Source organism: Odocoileus virginianus, chromosome 26, assembly GCF_023699985.2.
Source record: "Odocoileus virginianus isolate 20LAN1187 ecotype Illinois chromosome 26, Ovbor_1.2, whole genome shotgun sequence".
Classification (NCBI taxonomy): Eukaryota; Metazoa; Chordata; class Mammalia; order Artiodactyla; family Cervidae; genus Odocoileus; species Odocoileus virginianus.
Window position 1 is genome coordinate 47187826 of NC_069699.1, and position 27530 is coordinate 47215355.

The 27530-nt window shown below is 40.3% G+C and overlaps 1 protein-coding gene across 4 annotated transcripts; it reads right to left on the reverse strand.

The window, feature by feature from the left end:
- Window positions 1–1198: 1198 nt before the first annotated feature.
- Window positions 1199–27515, reverse strand: IHO1 (interactor of HORMAD1 1). Of its 4 annotated transcripts, none has more exons than XM_020915771.2 (8): window positions 27451–27515; window positions 22878–22948; window positions 19895–20069; window positions 18349–18512; window positions 9481–9529; window positions 9199–9286; window positions 3581–3684; window positions 1199–3236 (listed from the first exon to the last, which is right to left on the reverse strand). In XM_020915771.2, the coding sequence occupies exons 2-8, from the start codon at window positions 22931–22933 to the stop codon at window positions 2076–2078; spliced, it is 1797 nt and encodes a 598-aa protein (XP_020771430.2). In that variant the 5' UTR covers window positions 22934–22948; window positions 27451–27515; the 3' UTR covers window positions 1199–2075. The 4 variants fall into 4 exon arrangements, with proteins under 4 accessions (XP_020771430.2, XP_020771432.2, XP_020771433.2 ...); XM_020915773.2 differs by lacking the exon at window positions 27451–27515 and adding an exon at window positions 26730–27332; XM_020915774.2 differs by lacking the exon at window positions 27451–27515 and adding an exon at window positions 26531–27332 and having other exon boundaries at window positions 9199–9280.
- Between the last annotated feature and the right edge of the window lie 15 nt (window positions 27516–27530).

A 27530-nucleotide genomic window follows, 5' to 3' on the forward strand; every position in this document is an offset into this window, starting at 1 on the left:
CAAATTTGGCAGGAACACAATAGTTAAAAAAAAACCCTTAGGAATAAAATAAGAAATATAATATCCTTTCCTGATGATTACTAGAGACAGGCAGTGTAATTTTAATTAGCCCAGCCTTGTTAGGTGTTAAATGTACTGCTTATTCTACAAAAACACCCAGTTCATGTAACACTGAGTCACTCTGGCCTTTTGACTTTAAACAAAATACTTCTGAAGAAATACAGGATTTCATAACAGCAGAATTAAGGAATAGAGGGTCCTGCTTTGGCATTCTAAAGTTGGAAGGAAACTTCAATGAGAAGGCTGCAGTCATAAATGTTGGTGGAGTTTTCTCAACCAGGGTCTCAGCTTTGAAGTAAAATGATTAAACTTTTCAACTTAGAGCAATAAAACATTTCCAAATGCACACTGCTCTGCCTTACAAGCCTCAGAGTAACTGCTGCCCAGCCGCCTGGAGCCTGTTTGGGAAGGGCTGGGTTCCATTTTCCCTTGCCACCTTGGCCTAAGCAAAGAAAACCAGCAGGGAAGGCAGTGGAGGCTAGCAGAGGGGTGAGCAGATAACCCTGAGACCCACAGAGGGCGCAGGGTCCGGGGCCGCCTGAGGCAGGGCCCAAGTCTCGCTTTCTTGCCCTTACAGAGGCTGCTGCCATTGCCTGTGGCCACAGGACACAGGAGGCCGTTGGTCTGGGAATGAGAGTGAAAGCAGCTTAGGTTGTTACTGCCAAAGGTATCACAGGCAAATTAAACTCTACCAAATTTTTGTGGGATACATACCTTTCAAAATAAAAAACACAAAAGAAATCTGGAGCTATTATGGTCTACCTAGAAGCCCCATTTTCAGGCATTCCCTGGCAGTCCAGTGGTTAGGACTTAGTGCGTTCACTGCAGTGGCCCAGATTCAATCCCTGGTTGGGGAACCAAGATCCCCAAAAGCCACCTGGCACAGCACCCCCCACCCCCCACACAAAAAAAGCCCTATTTCAATGCTGTACTGGCTTAAAGATGGGCAAATTCTGGAAGCTGTCCGTCCATGAGGATATTTACTTCCATAACAATCAGTTTGAGTAGGGTGTGGTTTATTAAAACGTATGAGAAGGAATAAAAAGATGGTATGCATCTTAATCTAGTTGATCTCCTTGAGTAAACTGGAGATCAATAAACTTAAAGAAAGAAACATGCTTTAAAAAAAAAAGAAACGTGCTTTTTAAAGTTTTATCTTTATTTGATCATTTTGAATTACAAAAGAAACATATGTTGCAAAAATTCAAAAACTTTAACAAGATACAGATGGAAAGCCAAAGTCTCACATAAGCCCACTGCTCTCCAGAAATGATGCAGGGCCTGCAGCCACTCTCCTTAGCTTTAAAAGAAGGGTGGAAAACGGGGCAGGGGGAAACAGCTGGGAAGAAGAGTGGGACTTCGTGGCTGTGAAAAGTGCGGCTCCCCGCTTGTAGTGTGAGTCACCTGTCTTTTCTTCAAGGCTTTAACACTTTCATTTCTCTGTTCACAAGAAGTCTGAGCTAGTGTGTGTCCCGGAATACATCCACTGACCCCCAAAATGCACATGTTCTCACAGCAAAAATGGATACAAATTTTTAAAAAAATCCCGAGGCCCAGAAAGCTATTGGTCATGTGAAGGAAATGTTTTGAAGACCAAAAAGATGTGTTTGGGAGTCCTGCTGCCATAGCAACAGTTTTGTGAGAGCCCTTCTCCTATTGGATGTTCTGTATGGAGGGCAGTTCTCCTTCTACCAGACCCAATACCCTCCTGCTGATGCCCCACTCCCGGGCTGCTGCCTCAGCTCTCCTCACACCGTCCTCACACATTTCACTCCCATGAGTAAGGATGCACTTATCCCTTATGCTCTGTCATGGGAGTGCCCAGTACTCAGAATGTCAGATCTATCTGCTCCCCACCCTCCACTGACCCCCACCACCGCCCCATCCAAGCCTAGCCTCTGACCCTGAAGGTTCCAGACAGGCTTTGAGAACTCTGCCATCAGCCACCGCAAATGTTCTGTGATTTGTCTTTCCAACAAGACCAAAAACCATCAGCCAAAGTCATCATGGGCTGGTCAGAAGCCATCATCGCTGCTATCAAAACCCAGGTCATAGAGTATGTTCTTCCCCGACTCCTGGGACTGAGGGGGCTCTGTCCTGGGGTTGAGGTCGTTGAGGTCACTGAACCAGCTCATCCGGTGGTCCCCCTGGGCACCGGGCGGCCGCAGGCTGTTGTCTTGGGCGGAGCGCCCGCTGCGCTGCATGCGGTTCCCTTGCTCTGCCCTCGTGGTCTGACTGGGCAGGACTGTTCCTCCTTGAGCAGAGCAGACTAGATTTGTGGGGCTCCCAGGGCCCCGAAGTGGCAGGGGCTGAGCACGAGTTTCCTGCTGCCCCCAGGGGGACCTTTGTGAACTGGAAACTGGAGGCCTAGGACATTTAGAATTAGAAACACAGGTTTTGCTAGGCATTTGTTCTTGCTTCCTGCGTAGGGACCTTCTTCTGGGGGCTTTCCTGGGCTGCTGCTGCTTGCTTTTTTTCCCTCTTTCTACAGTTATGCCTTTCTGTTCGGTCACCAACCTTTGTTCACAAGGGTCACATGAAAATATGCCTTTAGCTTGCCATTTTTGGCTGGTGTTCTTAATGCTGGTTGCAGAGTTGTTTAAGTCCTTATATCCTCGAGATATAAGCTGCGAGTCTCCTTGGGAAACTGGGTCCCTAGCTTCAGGAACTTTGTGACCCAGGAGGGGTGAGCCACAGTTCTCAGAGCCTGTTTTAGTAACAGAGTTCTGGTAACTAGTCTGCACTGCCCTGTCCGTGATTTGCCTGTTTCTTTTGCCAGTTCCAACTGCCGGCTGCACAGCCTCTTCTTGGAGAGCATCCCTCTTTGATTCCTCACCCCAGACAACAAACTCCCTGGGCCTTGCGGAGCCCACACTAAGACTGCATGCAGCGGGAAGGGCCTGGGCCTGCCACATAACTGGCTTCTCAGAGGTATATTTGTCCTGCCTGGTGAAACTGAGGCTGTGTGCCAGAGGTGGTGATGTCTGAGAGGCACTGTCTTTCACGTGTTTGGGTGTCAGAGCGATGGAGGTCAATTGCTTTAACTGTGCTAGAACACTGGGCATATTCAGCTGGCTCAGATGCTCACACAGCTGCTGAAAGTCCTTACTCTGCTGGGTAACCAAAACTTCAAGGTGCTTCAGGTTGGACTTCATTTCTATAAACTCTGTTTGTCTCTAAATAAAGGCAGTGGAAAAGTAAGGAGTTATGGACAGTGCAACTCAGAAGGCACAATAAAATGTGTGAACAAAACAAAGAATGGGCCAGCAGAACCAAACCTTATGCCCTGCTGGGTACTATAAGCGGAAGCATAGCAAGACTCTGGAGCAGGGTCCCTAGGGTCCACATGCCAGAGAACCTTGAGAAAGGAAGTTGGGCTCTCCCCTGACCTGTTACCAAGGGGCCTGTGGTGGCCTCTGTTCTTGGCTGAAATTTTGCAATTTTAAAGATGTCTCTATAGGTCTTAGTGACAAAGCCAGAAACACACACTTGAGGAGAGGGGTCAGGGTCTAACACTTACAGCTTCGAATATCTTTTGCAACTCAAGGATGGCCTGCTCCACGTTGCCTTTGTCCTGCACTCTTTCCAACATCAGACCACTCTGAGCTTTTGCAGCCTCCTGCCCTAAACACAGAACAATGACAGTTCACCACATGAAGACTATGGTACGCTCCACCCTGCCTAGGCTGCTGTGGGGGAGAAGGAGGAACTGGAAGCTGGCATGGGCCACCTGAGCCTGTTCTGCCAGCACCTATCTGGATCAACCTTGCTGAAGAGAGAAAGCAAGAGCAAGGTGGTTCCCCCACTGTCTCTTCTTCCCTCTCTCCCTGCGGACATCCTGACCAAAGCAGACTCAACCTCAGCACCTGCTGGGACTCTGAAACCTACTCCCCCAGTGACGGCACCAACTCATCTTTGGCCTGCCTTCTTGGCCCTGTCACCAGAGTGATCTTTCTAGAATGTAGTTATGATCATGGTAAATTCCATGTGTCGACCAATTAGAAAAAGACTGTTTACTTGTATTTCAAGCACTGGATCCCTGCTCCTAAACTCAATTAATGAAATATTTTTCCAGACATCTATGTTGATATTTGTAGTAGAAAGCAAATGTAATTATCCTACCCTAGATGAGTTCACGAATAGCAATGTTTCTTAGGAACAGTGAACATTACCAGCCTCAGAAGCAGAGAATGAAGAAGGCAAGCAAAGTGTTCAATTCTAGATTCAGTAATCAGTAAGCATCAGTCTGTGATCCCACGTATTTTTTCTTTGTCCCAAGGAAACACATTCAGGGTCTTCTCTTTTAAAGAGCTTTTGTATTGAGCACATTACTTCCAAAATCTATCCAATTTTTTTTGGTTTTAATAACTATCACAGCATAGGGACTTCCCTGATGGTCCAGTGGTTAAGAATCTGCCCCGCAATGCAGGGGACATGGGTTCAATCCCTACTTGGGGAACTAAAATCCCACATCCCTCGGAGCAACTAACCTCAGGCACCACAACTAGAGAGCCCATTCCGTGGCAAGGAAAGATCCCAAGTGCTGGCAACTAAGACCTGACACAGCCAATAAACACATATTAAAAACTGTAACAGTATACAAATGCTTCCAATGAAAAATGATCAAATCTCTCCTGTGTAGACCTTGTTCTCGCTTCCTGGATTTAGCATTATGAGCATTTTCTGGAGTTTTGTATTAATATATGTGCACACCCACATATAGGTTATAGATCCTGTGTGTGTGTGTGTGTGTGTGTGTATTCCAGAGATGAGAACTCATTTCATTTCTGCTTTGGTTATAAACAGATATTTTTAGCTTTTTAGAAAAATATGCCATTTAAAGTCCATTTCCATACTCTGGACAATCTTTTTTTTTTTCAAAAAGTTTTCCTGTTTACACTTGGTCCAAGACTTGGGAGAAGGCTCCGGGGTGGTTAAAAAGCTGCCCTGTGGCTGCAGAGAGGGGCTTCACGTAGAAGTCCGGAAACCAGAGGGGCTCCTCAAAGTCCACTGTGCTTGGGAGACTTGAGGGTAAGCCTTCCAAAACGATACTCGCCCAGCCCTGCCTGGTGACCAGCCGGCCCACAGAGGTTAATCAGGTGGTCGCCATCTTGATGAGCTTCACCTGCCTCTCCAGGAAGCGGCTTTCCCGGAAGTCACAGGCGAGTTCTGCGCGGGCAGAGCCCAGGGCACGCAGGTCGACACAGGCCTGGTTCCGGTTCTTCTCCATGAACACAGCCGCCTCCATAAGCGTCATGGGCCTTACCCACTTCTCTTGAGATGGCTTCGGCAAGCCCTGGAAGAGGGAGTGGCCACCACACTGGTTTTGCATTTTCCAGAGACGCTCACGCCCTGGTGCTTCTGCTCAGCCAATATGTGGGGAAAGTGGCCCACACCCTCTAGAGAGAGGTAGGAGAAGAGGCCTGCAGACGCCTGTTGACCAGGCGATTGACAGTGGCCTCCACCTTGATGGAATAATTGTGACAAATCTGGGAGCTCACATGGTTGATGGGTAATAAGGAGTTAATCTCAAAAAATGGCCTTGGCTGGGCCTGGTGGCCAAGGATAGCTGAGTGGCTGATTCAAAATCTGTGAGTGGAAAAAAGGTTGGAGGGTGGTCAGAGGTGAGAGCAAAGGGCATCCCTGGGTCTGTTCCATCCAAACACTGTTGATGGAAGAGACAGATCTTCAGGACCCCTGAGTGCACTGCCAGTATATTGCCAATATTTCTATTTTCTATTTTTTAAATTTTTTTACAAACCCTTGTGTCGAGGGCTGACTTTCAATACGTTGCAGCAAGGGAGCTGGTCTGCTACGTACTCTATTTTCTTTTAAAATAATTTTATTTATTATTTAATTATTTTGGGGCTGTACTAGTCTTCCTTGCCTCGAAGGCTTTCTCTAGTTACGATGAGCTGGGGCAGCTCCCTAGCTGTGGTGCACAGCTTCCCACAGTGGTGGCTTTTCTTGCAGAGCACAGGCTCTCAGTGCATGGTGCACTGGCTTTAGTAGTTGTGGTGCACAGGTTTAGTTGCCCCTTGGCATGTGGTGTCTTCCCAGACCAGGGATTGAACCTGTGTCCTTTGCATTGGCAGGCAGATGGTTAACCACTGGACCACCAGGGAAGCCCTCTGTTTTCTTGTAAAGATGATTCTGCGGGGTCTGAGGCGTCCTAGCACTGGAGTTTTCAGGCTGTTGGTCAGGCCGGGTCTTGGTGCCAGGGACCCAGAATGTCTGCCTCCAGCCAGAGTTCATGCAGGACCCTGCTAAGTCCCCCGCCACCACCCTCGCCCTCACCTCTCCAGGAAACGTTCCAAGACCAGCAGGTAGTCGCTGCTATGGAGTCTCTGCTTTTGCCCTCCGAGCATAGAGTCTCTGTTTCCCCCAGTCCTGAGGGGCTCCTGCAGTCAAGCCCCACTGCCCTACAAAGCCAAATGCTCTGGGGACTCTTCCTCCCCATGCCGGACTCCTGGGCTGGGAAGCCTGGCATGGGGTTCAGAGCTCTCACTCCTGTGGGAGAACTTCTGCAATATAATTATTCTCCAGTCTGTGGGTCGCCCACCTGGGTGGGATGGGATTTGATTATATTGTGAGTGTGCCACTCCTACCATCTCATGGTTTCTTCTTTATGTCTTTGAATTTGACCCCCCCCCCCACCTTTTTTGGGTAAATTCCAATCTTTTTTATTGATGGTTTATTCAGCAGTTAGGTGTGATTTTGGCATGCTTGTAAAGGGAGGTGAACTCAAGGTCCTTCTACTCCCCATCACCTTGTTGCTGTCCTCAAAAAAGATTTCATTTCTATTTTTAGAGATTCAACAAGGGCTCCATTGAGATGAGGTTGTACGCTGATGTTTTTCCACTGATGGCCAATGATTTCCCTTTATAGTTTTGCCCTCCCTGCTGTGCTTTATGAAAGCCACCTGAGTAAAGTTCTGGAAGGCTCCATGTACAAAAGGAGTTTGCTTAGTCCTCCCTTTTTTTAGGATACCCTTCCCAGTTTTCACTGACTGATCTCTCTCCGCCATAAGATGTGTCCTGGAGCAAGCCATGTAAACATAAGCACCTTGCTATCTTCATTTATCAATTAATAAGTATTTCCATTCCAACATGGTTCATATAGATGACTTTCATTCTTCTTAATTATATGTGCCTTGCTCAGAAAGACATTTCTCACTCTAAAATTATAAAAATGTTGCTCATGCTTCTTATAGTTCTATTTATGATTTAATCACCACACAGTATGTTAATGCCTTTGGAATGAATTTTGACATATGGAGTTACCTGTTTTCCAAAAGAGGTATTTTCTGATTTTGATAGTGGCCTCTCCTTTTTATTCTCCTAATGACCATACTTTTCAATAGAATTTATATATCTTAGGTGAAAGTACTGCTGTGTACTAATTACCCCACTGAAACCTAAGGTCAAGTGGATTGTAGGTGGCCTTGACAATTCATTCTATTCATCTGGTTCTTGGTATCCTCAACTGAAGAAGAAGGGGAGTTAGATTAGATGGCTTTGAGTAATCCTTCTGGTTGTACAGGCAGAGTGTGACTGGGGAAAGATTTTATGACCTCATCCTGTCAAGGCATGAATGACATAATAAACCAAGAGAGTGCTTTCACATAGTATCTTCCCCCTTCCACGCACAGTGAGTGCCTACTGAAAGCCTGCAGAATACACTGACTGGCAGGTTCAGTGCTCTAGGCTAGCTGGACTGGGCCTAGCCATTTGACAGCAGATTTGCCTGGTTCCTCTCAGTGACTACCTACCAAGAAAGGGAATGATTCTGGACAGGCTACTTGCATGCCTATTTTTAAGAATGACCTGGCTTTTAATTAATGTAATGCCACAGTGTTTTACTGTTTGCCTGGTCAGTCTTAAGCTCTCAAAGTTAAGGAACTGTCAGGAGTGAAGAATCAGGATCCCTATGCCTACCAAGGCATCCCTATGTCTCCCTTTGCAGACTCGGTTCTCCTCTCTCTGCCTTGACCCTGTGCTGTGGCCTTGAGCACGTCCATTCCCTGTTCTGGGCCTTAAATGCCACACCTCTGCTGCAGTCCTCCTTTTTGTGTCAATATTTCACCCAGTTTTAAATCTGAGGAGTAAAAAGAGTGCTTTCCTTTCGGCACTTACAATGAGCTATTTTATCATGTTAAACACCGGGAGCCTCCTTTTTCCTTCTGCTCTTTGTCTTGCATCTTCTTGTGAGGGTGACAGTCCTGGGCTTCCAGAACTGGTTTCTAAGCAAATGCACAGTGGCCTTGTGTGTGGGATACTCAGGTTGGAAGCCAGCAGACAGTACAGTGCTTCTTTGCAGACAGATGGGGATTAATTTGAAAGTTACACAAAGGCATTAATTTTTGTAAATCATGAGCAATCCATCTCTTGGCATTTGAATAAGTTGACTTCAATTTGTTTAAAATAAAAAAAATAAATACAGAGACAAATGCAAACAAGTGCAGATGCAGTCATCAGCTTGCTGTTGAGCTGAAAAGCTGTTGGTTCCAGGGGAAGTGTTCATTTACGGAGACCTGTGTCATGGCTCCTTTCTGATGAATAAAGGCCTGAACCATGGTTTCACCTAAACGTAAATCACTAATTGACTGAACAGAGGACTTTACAGACCACAGACTGTAACTGAAATTGAGAAAGATGCTGTGATTCACTACAAAACAGCTGTCATTGAAATGAAGGCAGCAAGCAGAACAGTAGGTGACTGGAATATTTCTGACTCCTGAAGGAGTGGTGTATTTATTTCTATGTCCTAAGGGAGCAAGGGAGCCTTTATAGACAACACAGCCAGCAGTTCATTTGAGACTCAAGGATGCCATTGATTCACTTCAGGTGGTGAGATTAGAAATCTGGCAGAACCATCTGCCTTGAAGCAGCTGGGTTACTGGGTGGGGGACTGATGCTTCAAAAAAGGCATGGATGGACCAGGCATTCCCATGCAGGGGTGGGGCCTGCTACCCAGTTCAGCTCCACATCTCTTCAGGGCTAATCTTATGTACCCATTCTCTCATCTGAAACACTCTATGGAACCTCACCACTGGCAGAAACCTGACTAGGGTCAGCAAGTTCACATTCACTGCTCGCCAGTGCCCCCTGCCGATAATCTCAAACATGAGACACTCACATGTCTTGGCCACAGTTTCCAAAGAATCCAAAATAGACTGACTTTTGGAACTGAGATGTTCCTCAGACTCTTCCACTGATGTCTGTAACTAAGAAACCCCAAATTAGGAAATAATTCACAGACTGTTCCCTCATTTTACTAACTTGGCAAACTGTCACTTAATGATAAAAAAAAGAGTAGTTAAAATACTGCTATTTTACTTGAACAAAAACCAATACAATATAATTATTAAACTTCTTAAAATGTAAGATGTTTTAACACCTTGAAATGTGGCATACTTACCTTGTGAATGCTTTCTCTGATATGGGAAATGAAGTTGTATAAAGTCTCACTAAAATAAGAGAGAAAAAAGAAAGTGAACCTTTGTGAAATACTTAAACAGTATGTAATAAAATTGATTCCATGAACATAGCAGGATTCTACCAGCGCAGCATCAAAACAGTGGTTGATCGGAGCTGAAGACTCAACCCTGAGAAATCTTAGTGCCCAGATTAGAAAAGGAGAACACTGACTTTTTATGATCATTTCCAAAGTGAAACAAAACTTTATTTTGTTTTTTAAAATTTACTCTATATGAATCTTAAGTGAGGTTGAGTTTTAGCAATTCAAGTGGTTTCTATAGTAGAACACATCAGCTTTCATTTTTATGGCAACATGGTTCAGAGGATAGTGACTTCCTATGGATAGTCAAAAATTCCTGGACACATATTAGTCTAATGACTATTATTTTGTCTGTTAGAATGGAGATAATTCTGGGAATGATATTAATTTTTAATGAAAAATAAATTATCATAATTATTCCTCAAATATCCCACTTTTGAAAAAAAAATCAGACAAGGCTCATCATTAAAATTTTTTACAGATTTTTGTTTCTTTATACAATGCATATATCAATTTTTGAACCCCAATAGGACAGCTCTTCATGCCACAGTCTTATAGATGCTCCACAAGACTGACTTTAAAAGAAGAACTTGATAGAACCATTTCAGAGTCTTACAAACCACACAGTTTTATGAACAAGATTAAGACATGACCTGAAAACAATAAAAATATTAAAATGAAAAATTTAGTGAACTAAGGATAAGAACAGAATGCTATTAAATTATAAAAGCAGATAATAATAGTAAGAAAAGGTACTTATAAATTAAAATAGCAAAAATTAAACAAATAGAATTAACCAGAAGATACAGTATGGAAATGTGATAGAAAACAGAAAAAAGACAGATGAAACACAAGCAAATAGTAAAAAAAAAAATTAATAGTAATTAGAGAATCAATGCAGCAGATTCAATGCTTGACCAAAACTGGAGATCCAGACAGTAAGAAGAGTGAAAATAGGAGGTTTTCCAAGGTATAATAAAAAAAAAATCCCAGAACCAAAAGACACAAGTTTATAGGGCAAAAGGAATTCCTCCATGCCAAGGGCTTATGACAAGCCACATCAAACCATAGTGCTGTAAAAGTTCAGAACTCTAAGGATAATGAGAAGGTCCTAAAATTTTGCAGAAATAAAAAAGCAAGTGACATATACAGGCTCAGGAATCTGCATGGCAGCAGACCTCTTAAAAGCACCCAGATACCTATAAGGTAGTAGAGCAATGCTTTAGAAATTTTGAACAAAAAGAACTCCTAGTCTTGCACAATGACATAGCTATGCCAGTTGCTTGTAGTCATCATCTCTTCTGAGTGGTCAGTACTCAGTTTTTTAAATTAGTTCATGGAGGTATGATTAACACACAAAAAGCTGTACATATTTAACATATACAAGTTTGGAGAAAAGTATACAACCATGCAACCATCTCTCCACAACCTATGCCATAAATACACCTACCACGTCAGAAAGTTTCCTTCTACCCTCTTTCTTTATTATTATTAGTGATAAGAACACTTAACAAAGATCCACCCTCTAAACAAATTTTAAAGTATAGAGTATTGTTAACTATAGACACCATGCTGTATAGTAGCTCTCTAGAATTTATTAATCTTGTATACATTGAAGCTTTGTACCCTTTGAGTAATACTTCCTATTTCCTCCACACCTCCCCCACCAACCACCACCATTCGACTCTCTGCTTCTATGAGTTTGACTATTTCACTCTCCTCATATAAGTGGTAGCATATAATTAGTATTTTTCCTTCTATGTCTGGCTTATTTCATTTATACAAATGTCTTCCAGGTTCATTCATGTTGTTACAAGTGACAGGATTTCCTTCTTTTTTAAGGGTAAAGAATATTTCACTGTATGTACATACAATATTTTCTTTCCCATTCATCCATTGATAGATATTTAGGTTAGTTCCATTCTTGGCTATTTTAAATAATGCTGTGATGAACATGAGAGTGCAGATATCTCTTCAAGATCCTGATTTCAATTCCTTTGGGTATATACTTAGAAGTGGAATTGCTGGATCATGTGGTAGTTCTGTTTTTAATGTTTTGTGAAACCTCTGTACTGTTTTCTAAAGTGGCTGCATTAGGGAATTCTCTGGAGGTCCAGTGGTTAAGAATCTGAGCTTTCACTGCCGAGGGCGCAGGTTTGACCTCGAGGAACTGAGATTCCCCCAAGCCTTACGGTGTGACAAAAAATTAAATAAAGTGACTGAACCAGTTTTCACACTCATCAACAGTGTACAAGGGTTCCCTTTTCTCCATATACTTGCCAACAGTTGTTATTAGTTTTTTAAATGATAACCATTCTGATAGGTGTGAGATAATATCTAATTGTGGTTTTGATTAGCATTCCCCTGATAATTAGTGAAGCTGCGCATCTTTTCATATAACTGATGGCCATTTGAATGTCTTCTTTGGAGAACTGTCCATTCAATTCCTTTGCTCATCTTTTAATCAGGATATTTCGGAGTTATTTTGTTTGTTTTTGTGACTGTGTTGTAGGTATCCATTTAATGTTTTATATTAACCGTTTATCAGATATATGGTTTGCAAGTATTTTCTGTCCCATAGGTTGCCTTTTCACTGTGTTGATGATTTCATTTGCTGAGCAGAAACTTTTTACAGTTGACCCTTATACAACATTGGTTTGAAATGCATGGGTCCACTTATATGCTGATTTTTTATTCAATAAATAGAGTTGGCCCTTTACGTCCCAGGGTTTTGCATCTGCAGATTCAGCCAAACATGGACAGAAATTTCCATCTTCATTTGGTTGAATCTGTGCATTCAAAATTGAAGATACAGAGGGCCGACTATGAGATTTGAGCATCACTGGATTTTGGTATATGCAGGGACTCCTGAAACCAGTCTTCTGTGGATACTGAGGGATGCCTGTACTTGGATGTAATTTCATTTGTCTGTTCTTGCTTTTGTTACCTGTGTAATATCCAAGACATTATTGCCAAGGCCAGTGTCAAGAATGTTTTTCCCTATGTTTTCTTCTAGGTGTTCTATGGTTTCAAGTCTCACGTTTACGTCTTTAATCCATTTTGAGTTGATATTTGTTAATGGTATAAGATAAAGATCCTTTTTCATTGTTTTGCATAGGGATTCAGTTTTCCCAACATCATTTGTTGAAAGATTATCATTACTTCACTGTATATTCTTGGCATTTCTCATATGTATTAAACATTTAAAACATAGCCCTCTAAATGGTCCATATAAAAGAGCACAATGCAGCCACCAAAATGATTTTATAGATGAAACAGAAATATAACCATTCAATATTATTAAATTAAAAAAGAGATTGAAAATAATCCATAGGAAACAATTCCATTTTTATTTTTGAAAGTATACAAAAATAGAGCAGAGTTATATAAAACAGTGTTAATGGTGGTTCACAGAGTAAGCTGATTCAGAGGCAGACTTGAGAATCTGACAGACCCAAGATCTCTGCCCAAAACTCCCACTCAGTTTAGATGTGCTCCCTTGGATGGAGTTTTTCCTCACGCCCCCAGTCAGAGCTGGAAGCCTGTCCTCAGGGCTCCCAAAGCATTTGGATGAAACCTCTACTACAGCATTTACAAATTTGTACTTAGAGTGAAAAGTCTAGATTCTTTATTTTAGGTTGTTCTCCATCTGATCCTCTTTACTGTTTGAGGAGCTCCTCAGATTAAGGGTATTGGGAAGAGGCAGAGTCCCTTTCCTCCTCTTGAGGTTGAGAATGCCAGGAGCTTGCTTTCTGAGCTTTTCCTGAACTTGAGCTCTCCCTTCACATATACCTTGTCAGATTGGGAGTCAGGGTAAAAACACTGTGACCGCTTTCTCTGGTGGCTGTGGCTATCGCAGTAGAAAGATGGAGCTCCATGGGACTGATGAAAGTGGACTACACTGACAACAGTGGACGGAAGGGTCCACTGCACTCTGGGCAGAGTTTCGTGGGCAGCAGAATCTACATGGGACTGATTTTGAGACTTTGTTTGGAAAGTTGTCCACGGTAGGTAGTTGTTGGCAATTGTATGACTTTGGCAGAAACTTAAATTGGCCTCATTTTCTTCCTTGCAAGCTGGATCCCTAATCTCTACCTGCCAAGCCCTGCCACCTAGGTAGATGACATTCCATCCTAGGGAATTCCTTGGCAATCCAGTGGTTATGACTCCATGCCTTCATTGCTGTTGGCCCAAGTTCAGTCCCTGGTTGAGGAACTAAGATCTTGCAAGCCACATGGCATGACCAAGAAAAACAAAATCCTAAAGGCAATGGAAAATACCCTTCTTCCTTCCTTCATCCATCAACTGTCTGGAAATCTGATATAAAACCTCCAAGCACTGTAAGGACTGAGAGGGATCATACTTTAGGGATCTGCTAGATCCGCACTGCTAGAAGGAGCAATGAGGTCTATGGAGCTACCATTCTAGCCCTGAACCACACACTTCAGGATGATTTTTTGCATTAAAGAAAAATAAGCATCTTTTAAATACTTCTATTATTATTACGAGAATGAGAGTACATATGTCAGCGCAGTTGAACATAATCCTAACTAATAAAATGAACCACTTAATATCTTTCAATAATGTTTAACACTTTAAAAAATTTAAATTAACATAGGAAGTTTGTATATATATGTGTACACAGTCCTGTGAGTTTTATCACAAATTTCGGATTCATGTAACAACCACCACAACCAGGATGTAAGACAGTATCCCCCAAACAAATCCTTCAGGCTGTCTCATTGTGGTAAAGACCAGCCCACACCCCTAATCCCTGGTAACCACTGACCTAATACCCATCCCTATTGTTTTGCTTTTCTCATAATGTCATATAAATTGAATCATATAGCATATAGTCTTTGGACTGGTTTCTTTCAGCATAGTGCCTTTGAAAGACTCTTGAGAGCACCTTGGACCTCTAGGAGATCAAAGCAGTCAATCCTAAAGGAAATCAGTCCTGAATATTCATTGGAAGGACTGATGCTGAAGCTGAAGCTCCAACACTTTGGCCATGTGATACGAAGAACTGACTCCTTAGAAAAGACCTTAATGCTGGGAAAGATTGAAGGCGGGAGGAGAAGGGGATGACAAAGGATGAAATGGTTGGATGGCATCACCGACTCAATGGACATGAGTTTGAGCAAGCTCTGGGAGTTGGTGATGGACAGGAAAGCCTGGCGTGCTGCAATCCATGGTGTCACAAAGAGTTGGACACTATTGAGCAACTGAGCTGAACTGAACTGAGTGCTTTTAAGGCTCATGTTGTTGTGTAGCAATAGTTTATTCCTTTTCATTGTTGAGTAGTGTTCCATTGTATGGACGTACCATGGTTTATCCATTCATACATTGAAGGACATTTGGGTTGTGCCCAGTTCTTGATGATTATGAACAAGGCTACAATAAACTTGATTGTATAGACTTTTATGAAAACATAAGTTTTCATTTATCTAGGATATATACCTAGGAGTAGAACTGCAGAAGCAGATAGTAAATAATTAATTTTGTAAGAAACTGACAAACTTTTCCAAAGGGGCTGTATCATTTTGCATATCCACCAGCAAGATTTCCATTTGGTCTATATTCGTGCCCAGCATTGTCAATTTTTGTCTGTTTTATTTTTAGTCACACTAATAGATGAGTAGTAATATCATCTACTCATATTAGTAATGTCATTGTGACTTTAATTTGTATTTCCAAAATAGCTAATGGTGTTGAGAAACTTTTCATGTATTTATTTGCCATCCATATATTTTCTTTGGTGAAGTGTCTGCTAAAATTTTTTCCCATTTTTTTATTCAGTTGCTTGTTTTTTTACTGTTGAGTTTTAAGAGTCCTTGATATATTCTGGATACAAGTCCTTTGTTGAAAATGTGGTTTGCAAATATTTTTTCCAGTCTGTAGCTTGTCTTTTCATTTTCTTAACAGTGTCTGTCACAGAGCAAACATCTTACATTTTAGTTAAAAACAAAACCCCAGAAATCTCAATGCTAGGCTATCATACTTCAAATTCAAGTTCCCTTCCTCAATCTACCTGCTACTATTTATTTTTCAGAGCCCTCAGATGCTACATGCACACCATCAGGGCTTGGTTGCATTCAGTGGGAGCAATAGGATGTTGTATGCTTATTCTGTCTTACTCAAAACCAGAAGCCATTCCAATACCCTCTTAATAAACTCCTTTTTCATTTAAATAGTTATTTCTGTTGCTCACAGCTATTAACTCTGGCTCACTTGTTAATTTATCCATCATATACCTGTTTCTGAAACAAGACTGAGAACTTCAAAAACAGGTACCATTATTCCTCCCCTTGGGATCCCCAGTGTGCCCTATTGAGCCTAGCACAGCATTTATTGAGTGAGTGAATGAACAGATTTCACTGTGGTGATCCCCAATCTTGAAAGAATATGGCTCATTTTATAATCTCCTTGTGGTCCTTAGGTTATTCATTAGTTACGAGACTAATCTGTTTTCTCAAACATAACTGATTAAAAAAAATAATCTGGGTAATGAACATCCATTGTCTGGTATGCCCAGCATCCACCTCTATTGGAGAATTGTTTCTTGTTGCATCCAATAAGTGATTATGATGAGAACTTCAAGTCACATCCCCCTCTTCACTCACCCCTCAATAACAAAATAAATAAATCCATCAGAAGCTTTCACTAGGATTTTCAAATTGTAACTAAGGGGTGAGAGTCTCTTTTTCTGTGTTAGTAGGAAGCTGGTCTCTAGGAGGAGAGAATGAAGCATAGATGGGGAGAGAAGCACAGAAAAGAGACAGATTCTGATTTTGTTTCATTCCCTGTCCTTCCCAGATTGGTTCAGAGAGCTAATATAGCCTCCTTTTTATCCAGGCTAGTTTATTTGCTATCAAAAGAGTTATAACAAATGCAATGTAAATGAGTAAGGCTTCTTTTGAGATTTTTTTAACCTCATATGCTCTTTCTACTCATTTGGGAAAAAATGTACTTTCAAAACACAATATGTAAATACATGTTTTATTGATTAGTAGCATCTCTTATGTTAACTCTGTACCGTGCCTTATCACTTTTCTGCTTCCAAATTTACAATGGTATACTTTCTGTCTCTCATTTAAACATTTCTCACTCTTCATCACATTTCTGACAAGCACTTATGGACAGAAAACAGCAATCTAAAATGGGGTTTGTTTTTGCCAGAATTTATGAAAATTATGATTTTCTGCTTAGCGTTTAAATCAATATCATAAACTTGAAATTTTTTTAATGGAAAATATAATCTTCAGTGTCCTTATCATCTTTTCTTTCTGTATAAATACTATAATTTTTGCCATCTTGTAAATAATTATTAACAGAAACTCATTTCTGGGAATTCCCTGGTGGTCCAGTGGTTACGTCTCTACACTCTCAATGCCGAGGGCCTTGATTCAAACCCTGGTCTGGGAATTAACATCCCACAAGCCATGCAACCAAAAAAAAGGAAAAGAAAATAAATAAACTCATTTCACTACGAAAAAAGCAAAGGAAATGAAAAATGAAATAAAAAAAGGAAGGAAGGGAGGGAAAGAGAGAGGGAAGAAGGAAATATCAAGAACTTAATGTTTCCAAAAGTTTTTTAAGCTACAGAAATTGTGGTCAAACAAAATAATATAATCCAAAAGCCCAGAGAACAAAAAACTTAAGACTAATTTATTTGAAGCAGTAAGATGAGAGGAGCCTGCTCATCAGTAGTACTGTACCATTGTTATGAATCCTAGAGCCTACATTCCTAGAGGAAAGAAATCTGTCAACATCTGGGAAGTGTTTACTTACCAACAGAATCAAACACTGCAAATAGAGTATTTTGCTTTTCTCACTAAAGGAATATAGGTATATAGTGGAGAATATACCTAATCTTTTAAAGAATTCCTAATCTAGAATTCTTTAAGAAATTCTGGCTCCTAATGCAGGAGACACGGAGATAGGAGTTTGATCCCTGGATTGGGAAGATCCCCTGGAGAAGGAAATGGCAACCCACTCCAGTAATCTTGCCTGGAAAATCCCATGGACAGAGGAACCTAGTGGGCTACATACAGTCTGTGGGAACACAAAGAGTCAGACACGACTGAGCAACTGAACAACAACAAAAACAACATGGAAGTATTAGTGGTGATGCTAAATGACACATCTTTACTGTTACAGAAATAATAAAGTATATTTCTGCTTGGGCATTACAATTTCTGTGATAACTAAGGATGTCCTGATAATAACTTACTATGGAGAAATGAACAAGTTAATTTCCTCAGTGACTGCAACTTATTTATTTACAAATTAATGTAGTAGTCCTAAATTTGTTTATATATATTTTATATATATATATATATATATATATATATAAAACAAATAAGAATATGTATAAAATTTAGGCTATATATTTAAAAATACCAACATTTCAAAGTGAGAAAGTCAGCCTGAACTATGATTTAAGAATTCATGTGCTATATTCTTGACCCTGAAACAAATGTTAGCTAACTTCCTAATTCTGATCTGAAAAAAAAGGACAGAATTTTAGGCAGAATAAACCTAACATTACTTGAATATTGCATTTCTCTAAGAAGTCCTTTAGCTTAATATTCAGAGACACCAAAACTATGGCAGCCTAAGAAAGCAAATGAAGAGTAATTACTAGATGAGCGGTAAAAGTAAGAATGCTATCATGCTGAAACTGAATTATTTAACTACTGACATTCCATTTGCTGTTTCACTCAGAAAAGAGAAGCTGTCTCATCCACTTGAAAGGTTTTTGTGTACCTGTCACATCTGTCTTTTGCACTTTTCTTTTTCTCCTCAAACTGTTCCAAGAGGCCTTTTGGTTTTCCAAGAGACAAAGGAAGAGGAAGCAAGCCTCCATCTTTTGTATCTCCTCCAAGCAGCTGGGGTTTTGTTTGGTACTTTGCGAAAATACTAGGTTCACTCTGTTTAGTGGAAAAGAAAAACATCATAGCATGATACACATAAAAATATTTATAGCATTCACTATTTTCTACACAAAGCAGAGTTACACTTAAGTGCAAACTATAATACTGAAATCCAATGCAGCATGTAGTATTTCCTTTTTATTTCATATGCATCAGAAAATTATATTAAAGAAAAGCAACTCTTTTTACTAATATAATTTCTGCCTTACCAGCCCAGAGATATTTAAAATGTCAGCTAAAATGGCTTAAAATCAATTGTATAAGTTTAAAGGGAACAACAGAAAATTATGCTGTGTTGAGATAATGTGTTAAAGTTTTTATATTAATAAGTTTAACTCAAGTTGTTGCTCAGTTGCTGATGAACTAGACTTCCTGATAAGTTTGACATGTAATGTAAATGGTACATGGTAAGCCACTTCCTGCATTCTGAAGCAAAACTTATTCTGAAATGTTCAGGTAGTACATTTACTCCTTCATATCACTGGGTGCCAATTTTTGTACTAAAATGCTTATCTCAGAGCATACCTTACTAAGTTAACAGTAGTGACCTAATTGTATTAAGTCTATCTGATGCAGTTAAGTCTGTGTATAAAGTTAAATCTGGTTCTAGACCAAAATAAATATATATATATATATTTCTGACTCACAAAAGAAAACAAGCTGATCTCCGAAAAATCAAGAGATTCTGGCCCTCGGCTTCCCTCGTGACTCAGCTGATAAGGAGTCGCCTGCAGTGCAGGAGACCTGGGTTCGATCCCTGGGTTTGGAATATCCCCTGGAGAAAGGGATGGCTACCCACTCCAATATTCTGGCCTGGAGAATTCCATGTACTGTATAGTCCATGGGCTTACAAAGAGTCAGACATGACTGACTGACTTTCACTTTCACACTTTCTGGCCCTTATTCATCAACTTAGGCCTCAGTATCCTCATCTCCTTATTCAAGGAGTTAATGTGTATAATGGACTAAAATCCACAAAGCATCTGATGTTTCTTAGGGAAAAAAATGTCCATATAGAATATATTTATATTACTTTGTCCCTATTTTTCTAAAGTTCTCTTTTCTTATTGAATATTCACAAACAATAATATGACAAGCCTTAGAAAATGTCATGTAATATTTGGCACACCCAAGGAGTGCTCAAAGTACTGGAAATGTTCTGTGTTGCTTTAGTAATAGAAGAAAATGCAAATATAAATGTTTTCCATTTCAGACTACCAAGTCAAATGAATCACCAGTCAAACACAAATCTATTTAGGGCAGTGATCCTTAGAGGTGTACAATTCTAAAATATAATCCAGCACAATAAGTCATCTTTACAGTTTATCTCCGTAATGACTGTGAAACATGTGAAGAGAAATTCTGGAATTCAAACTCACATCCAGAGAATTCTGTTGTGACTGTTTTGGATGTCTCAAGTGGACCTCAGAGTCCAAGGGTGTTGACAGGGTCTGTGAACTTTCTGGACAGAACTGGGATCCAAAAAGAAACTGGGAATCACTGAGACTGGAGTAATCAGTCTGATTGTTATTCCAGTTAGACGACTTAGTGGCCCTGAAATTAAGCAAGAAGATAAAAGTATATCAAGTAGACAACATCCTGAACAAATGAAAACCATAATTTGAAATTATTTCAGGATATTCTGGGCAGAATGCTAGCTTTTTTTGACCTCCCAGTCCCCTGCACACTGCCAGTACTACCTGTAAAGAAAGAAGGAAATTATGAATGCCAGACATTTTGATTACAACAACCTGGGAACAATCAGATGGAAATTCAGACATTAAGGACTAAAACCATTATTTCTTGTACAACAAGATTACGGGCTTTAACACCATTTTGGAGATCAAAGTTCATAAAATCTTCAGGGATTAAGAGAACATTTTAAAAGGTTGAATTTATTCATCAGTAAGGGAACAGATTAAAAATAGAATATAGCTTATGCATATAACTGATTCAGTAGTCAGAAGCAATAAACTAGATTTACATATAACCACACGAATAAGTCTCAAAAACATAATTTTGAGTGAAAAAAAATAAAAATGTAATGAACTCTCTCATGTATTAACGTAATTTGTAAGCCTACATCATACATATCAAACAAGTATGTAATTGAGTATGTAGAAGATTAATGGGAAGGATACACATTAACTCCCCTAGAATGTGTGTCTATAGGGAAGGAAAGGAGCAGGACTAGAGGGAGAGAAGACTCTGTAATACAACAATCAGAATATAGACCTAAAAAAAAAAAAAAGAATATAGACCTAGATATGGACTGAATGTATGTGTCCTCCCAAAATTTTATGTTGAAACCCTAATCTCTATTTTGATGAGTTTTGGAAATAGGGCCTTTAGGAAGTAATTAGGGGATGTGAGGGCGATCTGGTTGCGACATCTGTCACCCCATTGATCACCAGGGTTGATTCGGCCGATCTGGCTGGCTAGGCGGGTGTCCCCTTCCTCCCTCACCGCTCCATGTGCGTCCCTCCCGAAGCTGCGCGCTCGGTCAAAGAGGAGGACCATCCCCGATAGAGGAGGACCGGTCTTCGGTCAAGGGTATACGAGTAGCTGCGCTCCCCTGCTAGAACCACCAAACAAGCTCTCAAGGAAGTAATTAGGATTAGATGAAGTAAGGAGGATGGGACCCTCCTGATGAGATTAGTGTCCTGATAAGAACAGACACCAAGAGCTTACCCTCATTCTTTCTCCATCATGTGAAGACACAGAAAAAGGCAATTGTCTGCAAGCCAAGAAGGGAGTCCACCAAAAACCAGTCATGCTGGCATAGGACTTTCAATTCTAAGACTTTTCAATCTCCAGAACTGTGAGAAAATAACTTTCTGTTGTTTAAGCCATCCAGTTTATTGTACTTTGTTGTGGCAACCCGAGCAGACTAATAGAGGTCTCATACAGACTGAAGAATATGATCAACTCAGATTTGCACACAGAAAGATCCGTTAAGCACTGTATTATTCCCTTTCACACCTTAGTGTCTTATCCTTGCTTGTTGTAAATACTCCCAGCTGTGGACCCCCAATTTGCTTCCCATGGATACCTATGCCAGTCTAAATCTCACATTTGAAGGGGACAATGATATTAATAATGATGCAATCACACTTGAATACAGTGTACTGAGTCTACACAGAGATAGCACATAAGTGGATAGACAAAACATATAGTCTTCAAGTTTTTACTTGAAAGACCTCTCAATAACAGTTTATGTTACTTAATGCTGTTGTATAACCCAAGAAAACATCCTTTTCATTAAAACACACAGGCAGATCATTCCTTTTCCAAATGTTAAATTTAAAATAGATAGCACATAAATTACATATTCTAAGCCAAAGGAATCATTATATATTAATACAAGAAAAAAAGAAACCCTACTTGTTCAGAACAGAGAAGATAAATTATTTTGACTCATAGAATCATTTTCTAAGATTAGCTAAGGTAATGGGCTACACACATATATTATAATATGGTTTGCATAATCATTGCTCAAAATAGCTAAATAGCTCTCTGTGACTCCCTTCTTAGGTCAAAGAGAATAATTAGCTGGGCTGGAAAAGAAACAGCTCTATGAGCCTACAGAAGTCATGTAGAATTTGTATCTTCAAGCTATGATCTGAAATTAAACATATATTTTTTCCCCTACTCTGTATCAACTGTAAGCCTTTTTTTTCTTTTCAAGAAAAAAAAAAAAAGAACAATGTTTTAGGTTTTTTGCTGTCTTTAGGAAGGTATTAGGAGGAAAAGAAACTATTCAAAGATTAAAGCATGCCAGAAACAATTGGAAATCCCTCCATATATACCACTTCTGGGGCACACCCACCAGGCTAGCAATAGCAGGCCCTTCTGCATGGCTAGAGGACACCAATCTAAGTACCTCAGCGGAGTAGTAGAGGGAGCAATATTTCAATGAGCCCTGTTAGCAGTTGGAGTGGTTCTTAATTTCATGGTACCTACAAATTGTAAGACACAACTGAATACATTGTCTTGAGTTTGCTCCTTGCTGTTTCAATAGCAATCACTCCAAATGAGGTAAGAGTTTCTAGATGCTGGACCATGTCTAACTCTCACAGGCCTCATAGTCCCTAGGTCTGGTGCTGGACAGTCATTGTTCAATTAACACACATAGCTGAATTGATATTAATTTTATAATCAGAAAATAGGCAAAGGGAGAAGATAGTATGAGGGGGTTTCAGTGGTGACAAGCGAGGGGAAGAGAAGGGGGAGAAGATATACGGGGTAACTCTATTACTGTAAACCGATACAAAGGGGAGCCTGTTCCCATGAAATCAACCCTCTCAAGTAGAAGAATACATAACCAAAAAAAAAAAAAGCATACATAACCAGAAAACTTACCCAGAGCCTGAGGGAATACTGAGCACATCTTTGATACTCCAGACATTAAAATTCATGTCTTATGATTATTCCTTTTAAAAAGAGAGGAACATTCATTTAAAAGGTTAATACAGTACTTTTCCAAAGATTACTTTACAGTGACTGTTATATGTAGATGAGGGCATTTCAGCAGTTATATTCTCATCCAGTTAGTGAAAATTCCCATTACATATCTGCCAGAAATAGGTTTTGTGTTTTTTTTTTTCTTGCAGTTAAATTGCATGCAAATTCCCCTCAGTACCAGAGCCTGAACCTAGCCACCTGTAAAAAAGTAAATTTGCCTTCCATCCTTTGTTCTCTCATTTCTTGTTCTGCCACCTCTAGTAATAATCTGCTTTTAGAAAAAGACCAATAAACCCCTCTTTCATTGCCTGATACAATGAATGACTTAATCTATAACCTTTCTCGAGAAGACTAGTTCTTCTTAGTCCATAGGGTATTGGAATGCCAAGAAAACTGTGGAATTTGGGCAGTAAGAAGCTGGTTGAAGAGTAAGTGTTTTGGGCAAAAGTGTCTTCCCACACCTCTTACAGCAGTTTCCTACTCTGCTCACTGACAATCTAACATACTACATAATACAATTCATACGATGATCATAGAGCCTGGATTTTATGAAACAAGCCCAATTTCCAAATTTTGTCTCCTTGATCCCACAGAACATTCATATGTATCAGATTGTATATTAGCACTGAGAGCATCAGAAAATGATACCCACACATATGAGATCCCCAATATAGATCTAGATAAGATGAAGCATAAGTTCTGAACAAATATAGGTAGTTTGGTATACACTTAATATAGTTTAACCTTGTTTAGAGAAATTTATTACACTGAAGTTTTCTAACTTTCTAAAAAGTTACATGTATTTGTGTGCTTATAAGCATTTGTTTTGCAAGAAAGTTAAGTCAATAGACCACAGAATCAAGGGGTTAGAGGTAGTACTACTTTCACAGTATCTACTATGTGCTAGGCCCAGTGCTAGACACATTGCAGAAGATAAGCTTAATGATTTTGTGAAGCAGATTTTTGTTATCCCCATTTAAAAGCTTGTGAAGATTCAGATAGGCTAAATAATTAGCTCAAATTCTCTTTAATAATTCTTGATAAATAGGTTCTATGTTAGATCATTGAGATGAAAACGGAAGAAAATTCATTTTAAAAACTGGCAATATTGTCCAGATGGGTTCACAGGTAAGTTCTACCAATTCATTTATAGAAGAAACCATGCTAATTTTGTATAACCTCACCCAAGAGGTAGCAGAAGGGACACTTTCTAGCTCATTCTATGAGGCCAGCATTACGCTAATAATATAACCAGACGAAGACATTACAAAAAAAGAAAACTATAGACCAGTGTCTCTCATGAACATAGATGCAAAGTCCTCATCAAATTATTAGCAAATTGAATCCAACAATGTATAGAAATAATTATACACAACAGGAGATGCAAGCAAGGCTAGTTCAGAATTTGAAAATCAATATAATCCATTAGGATTATAGGACTGATGCTGAAGCTGAAACTCTAATACTTTGGCCACCTGATGTGAAGAACTGACTCATTTGAAAAGACCCTGATGCTGGGAAAGATTGAAGGCAGGAGGAGAAGGGGACGACAGAGGATGGTTGGATGGCATCACCAGCTCAATGGACATGAGTGTGAGTAAACTCGAGTTGCTGATGGACAGGGAGGCCTGGTGTACTGCAGTCCATGGGGTCGCAGAGTCAGACGCGACTGAGCGACTGAACTGAACTGCTAATTCATTACATCAACAGGCTAAAGAAGAAAAAGTATACAACCATATTAATAGATACAAAAAAGCATTTGATAAAATCCAACACCCATTCATGATAAAAACTCTCAACAAAGTAAAAAAACAGAAACTTCCTCAACGTGATAGAAAACATCTACCCCCAAACCCAAAGTTAACATCATACTTTAAAAAAAATTTCCATTGGGGCATAGTTGATTTACAATATTGTGCTAACATTACACTTAATGGTCAGAAACTAAAAAGCGTTCCCACTAAAATCAGGAACAAGGCAAGATGTTTCCTCACATCTCATCACATAAATTGGCACAGGATTAGATAGACAAACCAGTAGAACAGAACAGAGCAATAAATCTTTCTGAAAATAGAAATGTATGTTTATGATAAAGATAGTATCTCAAATTTGTTGGGGAGAGATAAACATTTTAAAGTAGGGTTGGGATAACTGAATAGATATATGAAAAAAAAATCAGATCTAGTCCTTTCACCATATGTTACAAAATACTACAAATGAATCGGAGATAAAATAAATATGAAACCATAAAAGCACTGGGGTAGAGGAAATTGGTACATTTCTCTATAGCCTGGAAGTGGGGAAAACTTTGACTCAAAAAGTCCAGAAGAAAAAAACTGACATCTGATTACATAACATTTTTTAAAAGAAAATTTTGTATCACACTACAAATCTTACAGAAAATGGTCAGGACATATGAGCCAATGGTTCACAGTAAAAGAAACACAAAAGCCCCCCTTATATGGGAATTCCCTGACAGTCCAATAGTTAGGACTCTGAGCTTCCACTGCAGGGAGCACAAGTTCGATCCCTGGTCAGGGAACTAGGATCCTGCATGCCAAGTGGTGAGGCCAAAATCATCATCATCATCATCATCATCATCATCATCATCACTGTGTCTTTTCCCTGCTTTTTCTCTACCCTATCATCCTAATACATTATATATTTTATTAATTTATCATATTTTGTCTCTCAGCATGCACACCCATGCCTACCAGAATGTAGTTTTAAGCTCTTTGAAGATAGGAATTTTTGTCTGTTTTGTTCACTGCTATACCCTCAGAATCTACAGATTGTGCCTAGCAAATAATAAGTGCTGGCAAATAATACAAAATATTATTAGATGAGTAAATGGGAACTAAATTAGGACAATGGAGCAAAACTTTCCAAATATCCATAAATTTAAAACACATTGTTTTCAATTGTTACATTTAAATCTCTGGATCATCACAGACTTTATTATATATTTTAATAAAGGAGATAAAGTAAATATGGGATTCCTGATCCTCATGTTTGGGGCTTCCCTGGTGGCTCAGATGGTAAAGAATCTGCCTGCAACGCAGGAGAGACCTGGGTTGGATTCCTGGGTCAGGAAGATCTCCTGGAGTAGGAAATGGCAACCCACTCCAGTGTTTTTGCATGGAGAATTCCATGGACAGAGCAGCCTTGTGGGCTACAGTCTAAGGGGTCTGTATGTCTGAGTTTTTCTGATAGTCCGAGTTTTTTTTCTTCCATCCACACTAGCAGAATTTCCTCCATCTAGAGTATAGATTTAGAATCTAGACACTTTTATACATATCACTACAAGGTCATTATTTAAGGTCATTATAACTACATATAGATGATAAATCCTCTATTGTTTTTCACTTCTGTTTATGCTGATAGAGTAATTTATATAACCTGTTGTTTGGGGTTTAGAATAACTACTCCCCAGGTTCCAGACCTAACTTACTCTTAAGAGGTTTCTTAAATATGGTTGAAGAAATTCCATGGTTATACCAACTGTGCTTAATGGCCACCTGGTGCCTGAGGCGCCAAGAGTCTCAGCTTACCTGTCCTCTGTGCATTCACCTGTCACCATGCTATCTGTATACATGCTTTTGTATTCTCAGAGGCTAGAAATACCATCTACAAAACTCCCTCTCCTCACAGATCCTAGTATAACACTAGTAATGAAGAGGTAGTCATTCTTAGTTGGACCTTAGTATTTTAAGGTAAATGAGAATTGAAATGCACATATTAACAACTCACAAAGGCTGAGTTTCCCATTAAAGGAAGCAGAATAGGAAGGAAAATGTTTCAGTGCAAGTGACTATTTCCACAACAAGGGTCTTTATGTGCAGGGAGGAATATATGGGGCTGAAGAGGGTGTGTCCTGAGGGGCTCCAAGCCCTCCCATCTGACCCCGTCTTCAATTAAGAGAATCCTGAGACCGCAGTGCAGCGTCCTCCAAGTGCCCCTACTTGGCCACAGGGAAAACTAGTATTTTTTTCTGGCCTCCACCAGGCCTGCCTCAACCTCAGTACAGTCGCTTTCTCATTTTCAGTCTCTTCTACCAGGAGACAAGCTCTGGGATCGTAGACTAAATAAGTTGTTCCTTGTCCTTTCCAGACCCCTCCAAGGTATTTCCCCGTCATAATAATCAATGACCAAAATCCCAGTGGGTTTCCCTGGGTTCCGGTTCACCCTGACTTCGAGGGCGGACTCTTCCCGGTCTCTGAGGCAGGCCGGGAGGCCTTTGTCCTTAAAGAATCTGGCGAAAACAGCTCCCCAAGGAAGCTGAAGCCAGGGTGGTCTTTCGTCACAGAGACAGAAAGGGCTAACCCTAATCCTAACACCCCCACCCCCACCTCCCATCCCCCGACCCCCCATCTCCCACCCCCCCCCACCCCTCCCGTCCTCCATCCCCCGACTCCCCATCCCCCACCCACCACGCTCCAGCCTGCCCTGCCCAACCCCCTCCTGCCTCCACCTCAGAGGGCCTGCACGCGCCTGATCTAGAGGCAGCTTGGTTCCGAGGAGACTGCCAAAGCTGTGTGGCCACGCCCCCAG

What these genes read in the sequence shown, in the direction of transcription:
- IHO1 (XM_020915771.2), bottom strand. Translation starts at nt 22,933, where the DNA reads ATGAATTTTAATGTCTGGAGTATCAAAGATGTGCTCAGTATTCCCTCA. An exon ending in TCAGAGAAAGCATTCACAAG is followed by an intron (nt 9,287 to 9,480) that starts GTAAGTATGCCA and finishes GGGGTTTCTTAG; the next exon opens with TTACAGACATCAGTGGAAGA. An exon ending in GGAAACTGTGGCCAAGACAT is followed by an intron (nt 3,685 to 9,198) that starts GTGAGTGTCTCA and finishes TTCTGTGTTTAG; the next exon opens with GGCAGGAGGCTGCAAAAGCT.